Below are 5,141 nucleotides of genomic sequence, written 5' to 3' on the forward strand. Positions count from 1 at the left end.
TGTGGCTACTGTTAACTTTATTTTATAAATATGAATACTGTTTAGAATGATTAACAGAGTTAATGTGTTCGCGTTTAGTCAGCCATTCATTGTTAGGTAGGTAGGATTTGTGGTATTTACATAAGTGTTGTGTAGTGAGTAATTAAACCTTGTTCAAAATGCCTTTTAATCTAGAGAGCTTTGCTGGAAACCCCAAAGAGGAATTATCTACGCTCAGGTATGCTACTAAGCAGGATCTGCGTGACCTAGCAGCAAAATGTAACATTGTGGTTGATCCTGCTTATGTGAAGGCTAGATTACTGAGTAACATTTTGGATTATTTAATTAACCAAGTGATTATTGCAGATGATGAAGAAGTAAAAGCACTCAGAATTGCAGCAGGAGTACTTCCGCCTGTTCCAGTAGATACAGAAGTAGAGAAAATAAGGCTTCAATTGCAGTTAGAGAAGGTAAAGAAGGAAACGACCGAACGGGAGCTCTATCTAGAAGAGAAGAGAGCAGAAGCAAGAGAGAAGGAACGAGAAGCAAGAGAGAAGGAAAAGAAGGAAACGACCGATCGGGAGCTCTACCTAGAAGAGAAGAGAGCAGAAGCAAGAGAGAAGGAACGAGAAGCGGAGATAAGACACCAGAAAAAACTCCAGGAGCTTTCTTTAAGTATCAGAAAGGAAGCCCCACTCCCTGCTACGTTCGAAGTTTTTAAAGCCAGTAAGCTTGTCCCTGATTTCGACGAGAGAGATCCCGAGGTTTTCTTCCAGAACTTTGAACAAATCGCTGAAACCTTAAAATGGCCTGTAGAATTCTGGTCCTTGCTCATCAGGAACAAAGTTAAGGGTAAAGCTGCATTTGTTGCTTCACAACTGGTAAGTGAAAATGACTATACAGTGTTAAAGAAAACTATCTTGGATGCGTACTCCATTACCATAGAAGGGTACAGACAAAATTTTAGAAATTCTGTTAAAACTTTCAACCAAACTTTTGTAGAATTTTGTAGTCTCAAAAATAGGCAGTTGAATAAGTGGTTAGAAAGAGCAGGTGTTGATAACTTCGAATCATTTAAGAATTTGAGTCTTCTAGAAGAATTTTTGAGGAAAGTGCCTACTCATATCTCAACCTTCATTCATTTTAAAGGTGAAACACTAGTAAAGAAGGCAGCTAGTCTCGCCGATGATTACCACTTAATCCATAAATCACAAAAGGGTCAAACTAACAAATCATCTCCTTCCTTTTCCAAATCTCCCCAGGTATCTTGTGCTTACTGCAAGAAAGAGGGCCACACTATTGAAAATTGTCCACTTCCCCAGTGCAAAACTTCAAAAGCAAAAGAAGGTAAAAATGCCCAGTCAAGGAGCACATGCCATGTGACTACTCCGATGGAAGGGTTGCAGCCGTTTGAAGGATTTATTTGTGATGTTACTGTAAATGGTACTTCACTGAAGTGCCTCTGAGACTCTGGTTCCTCTCAGTCTGTATTGACAGACTTAGGTTCGAAGAATCTAACTTACACTAGGGAGTTTGTAACCATTTCAGATTTAACCTCTTCCAGGACTCTGCCTCTTGCTGAAGTGGAAATTGTTAGTCCTTACTTTACAGGAAAGGCTAAAGTAGCTGTGTTAAAGCAAGCCTTGCCGTGTTCTCCAGTAGAGCTGATCTTGGGTGATGATTTAGCAGGGTCACAGGTGAAAACTAATTTTATTATTTCAGATCCTGATTTCGTAATCCAAGAAGAAAGTAAGTCCATGGAATCTCCACCAGCTATAACTCAGGTTGTGACTAGGAATACTTCCAGGGCAGGACACTTGAAAAGTGAGAGTAAAACTACTGGAAGAACTATGGAGGCCTTAGACTTGGTGAACGTAGGTAAGAAAGAGTTTACCGAGCTACAGAAAGAGGACCCCAGCCTTAGTGAACTTTGGAAAAAGGTGAGAATTCCAGATGAAAATCCAAAATTGCCATATTTTTATGTGAATAAAGGTATTCTCTGCAGGTATTTCAGGTCGCCACAGATTAATTCTAACCATACTTGGAGGGATTGCCACCAAATAGTCATTCCTCAACCTCTAAGACTTTCCTTGTTAGACCTCGCTCATTCTGCAGAATCCCACTTAGGGGTCAACAAGACCTATAAAAGAGTAAGTGAAGACTATTATTGGCCAGGCCTTGGTAAAGATATTAAGAGCTATGTTGCTTCATGTCACCATTGTCAGGTTACAGGTCAACCTAACCAGAGAATCCCGCCAGCACCACTCCAGAACGTACTAGTACCCAAAACTCCTTTTTACAAACTCATCATAGATTGCGTTGGTCCCTTACCAAAGACTAAGAGAGGGAATGAATACATACTGACTATGTGTCCCACTTCAAGGTACCCTTTGGCATTTGCAATCAAAAACATAAATGCAAAGACTATATTACTTAACCTTAGGAAGGTTTTCACTGTTTTAGGATTTCCCTATGAGTTACAATGTGACCAGGGAACTAATTTTACAAGCCATGTCTTCAAACAAACTATGCATACATTGAATATTCATAATGTTAACTCCTCTATATATCATCCACAGACAAATGGTGCCCTGGAAAGGTTCCATCAAACCTTGAAGAACCTTTTGCGTAAGTACAGCAGTGAAACGGCAAATCATTGGGATGAGGACCTCGATCTCCTAATGTATGTTTTTCGATGCACTCCACATGATTCCACAGGGATATCTCCCTTTGAGGCATTGTTTGGTCGTCGACCACGAACTGTATTGGGTATGGTGAAAGAAAATATTTTGCATCAGAAACCAGAGGAGACTACTAACACGTTGCAATATATTAAAGACCTTAAAAGTAAGTTTCATCAGATAAATGATTTGGTATGTTCTAACCTCCTTTCCTCGCAACAAGTAATGCAGCAACAGGGGAACAAGAAAGCCAGGTTAAGGGAGTTCCAGAAAGGTGACCAGGTACTTTTATACCATCCAATTCCAGGAGCTCCATTGAGAGAGAAGTTTGCCGGCCCATATACAGTCCTAGATCGTCTTTCTAAGGTAAACTATGTAATTAGTACCCCAGATAGGAGGAAGGACACACAATTAGTTCATGTGAACTTGTTGAAGCGGTACCAAAGTAGAGTAAATAGTGGACCACCTCGAGTAACATTGGTGACTACCTCAACTCTAAGGTCTAAAGATGACTATCTTGTTGTTACTACTAATGAAGACCCTGATGAAGAACCAGAACTGATATCTATTAGTGATTTAACTAACTCTGAGATAATGGGTAAGCTTGACTCCTTCTTATCACACTTGTCTACAAATGAAAGCAAAGAACTAAACTCCTTGCTCACCAGTTTTCAGGACTTGTGCACTGATGATCCAGGAACCTGTAACCTGATTCAACATGACATCTTGCTGGAGCCGGGAACACAGCCCATCAGACAACCATTTTACAGAGCGATAGGAAAGAAGCTTGAATCCTTAAGGTTAGAGGTACAGTACTTGATAGATCACAAGTTAGCAGTCCCAAGTACCTCCCCTTGGGGTTCACCTTGTATACTTGTACCTAAAGCAAACGGTAAGTTACGACTTTGTACAGACTACCGCAGACTGAATAAGGTCACCATTAAAAATTCTTTTCCTTTGCCACGGATCAATGATATTTTAGACAATATAAGTAATTCAAAGAGTTTTACTCAGATTGATTTACTAAAAGGGTACTATCAGGTAAAACTGACCCCAAAGGCCCAATCAATCTCTGCTTTTGTAACACCCTTTGGCCTATTTGAATATGTGGTTATGCCTTTTGGGCTCTCTAATGCCCCTGCTACATTTCAGAGGCTGATAGCAGAGGTAATCAGAGATTTACCTAATGTCTATGTATACTTGGACGATATAGTCATAGCAAACATGACTTGGGAGGAACATCTGCACACACTCTCAAAATTGTTTACACGACTACGTACTGTAGGTCTCACCATCAACTTAGCCAAGAGTTCATTTGGGCAAGCTAAGGTTGTATACCTTGGTCATTATTTGGGCAGTGGAGAAATAATGCCAAAAGATGCTAATATTGTGAGTGTAATGAATATACCAGTACCCCTTTCAAAATCTCAACTTAAAACCTTTTTAGGTATGGTCTCTAATTATTCCAAATTCATTAAAAATTTCGCAATTCTTGCTGCTCCATTATATGCACTACTATCTAACAAAGTAACCTTTGTTTGGACTAAGGAATTAGACAATCTTTTCAATCAGCTTAAAGGTATCTTGATCTCTAAACCAATTTTAAGGGCACCAGACTTCTCAAAGGAATTTTTATTACAGGTAGACGCCAGTGGCACAGGTTATGGAGCTGTACTTCTGCAATCTTATGCTCCTAATGACACCAGCTGTATTCCAACACTGCATTACCTACCAGTAGCCTATCACTCGAGATTTTTCAGAGGAGCACAAACTAGATGGGCTACCGTGGAGAAGGAGCTGTACGCGATCGTAGCTTTACAACACTTCCAACCTTATCTTGAAGGTCATAGTCTGGTCATTGTCTTTACTGATCACCGACCTCTCACGTTCCTCAACCGTGCCAGACTCAAAAATCTGAAACTCTTGCGGTGGTCTTACATCCTTGGCACCTTTAATATTCAGCTTCAAAGCATCAAGGGAACCAACAACACCATTGCAGACACCTTGTCACGCCTTCCATCAGCATCTTCAGCTGGATCCACCGCTATGGACCCATCTTAGTGGGGGGGGGGGGGAATTGTCAAGTTTTCACTCCACTATTGTACATATTGAATATTATAAACCGTTTTTAGTATTTTCTTACTTTCTTATGCACGCCCTCTGTTGATTGCTTTCTTCACTTTCATCCTTCCTTGTCCAGGGCAAAGTCTCTTTTCCCATTGTTCCTCCTTTATGTTCTTCATTTTGTTTACTTTGGTACTTCAAATTTCTTGTTAAGTTAGGTGTATTCTTCCTGTTCTGAAGACAGTGTTCGTGGTTCTTTCTCCTATTACTAAGTGTATTTTGTTATTTAGATATGTTGAATTGTGTTGAATTATTGAACTATTTGCCATATGTTTAATTATTATAGTGAAGTGTTTTGTTGAAACTATTTCGTTCATGTATAAGTGTTAAGTAATTCATGTTAATTTGTATAATTAG

At 39.7% G+C, this 5,141-nt stretch overlaps 1 protein-coding gene across 1 annotated transcript in view; it reads left to right on the top strand.

Annotated features, from left to right (window-relative positions):
* LOC137641318 (uncharacterized) overlaps positions 1-2,695 on the top strand; it is a 3,227-nt gene extending 532 nt beyond the window's left edge. The window contains exons 1-2 of the mRNA XM_068373745.1: positions 1-1,919; positions 2,559-2,695. The exon at positions 1-1,919 is cut by the window's left edge and continues 532 nt beyond it. Coding sequence (XP_068229846.1) covers positions 159-1,445 — 1,287 coding nt within the window. The 5' untranslated portion in view covers positions 1-158 and the 3' untranslated portion in view covers positions 1,446-1,919; positions 2,559-2,695. The remainder of the gene's footprint in view (positions 1,920-2,558) is intronic.
* The last annotated feature ends 2,446 nt before the right edge of the window (positions 2,696-5,141 follow it).

This window comes from Palaemon carinicauda, chromosome 5 (genome assembly GCF_036898095.1).
Source record: "Palaemon carinicauda isolate YSFRI2023 chromosome 5, ASM3689809v2, whole genome shotgun sequence".
NCBI lineage: Eukaryota > Metazoa > Arthropoda > Malacostraca > Decapoda > Palaemonidae > Palaemon > Palaemon carinicauda.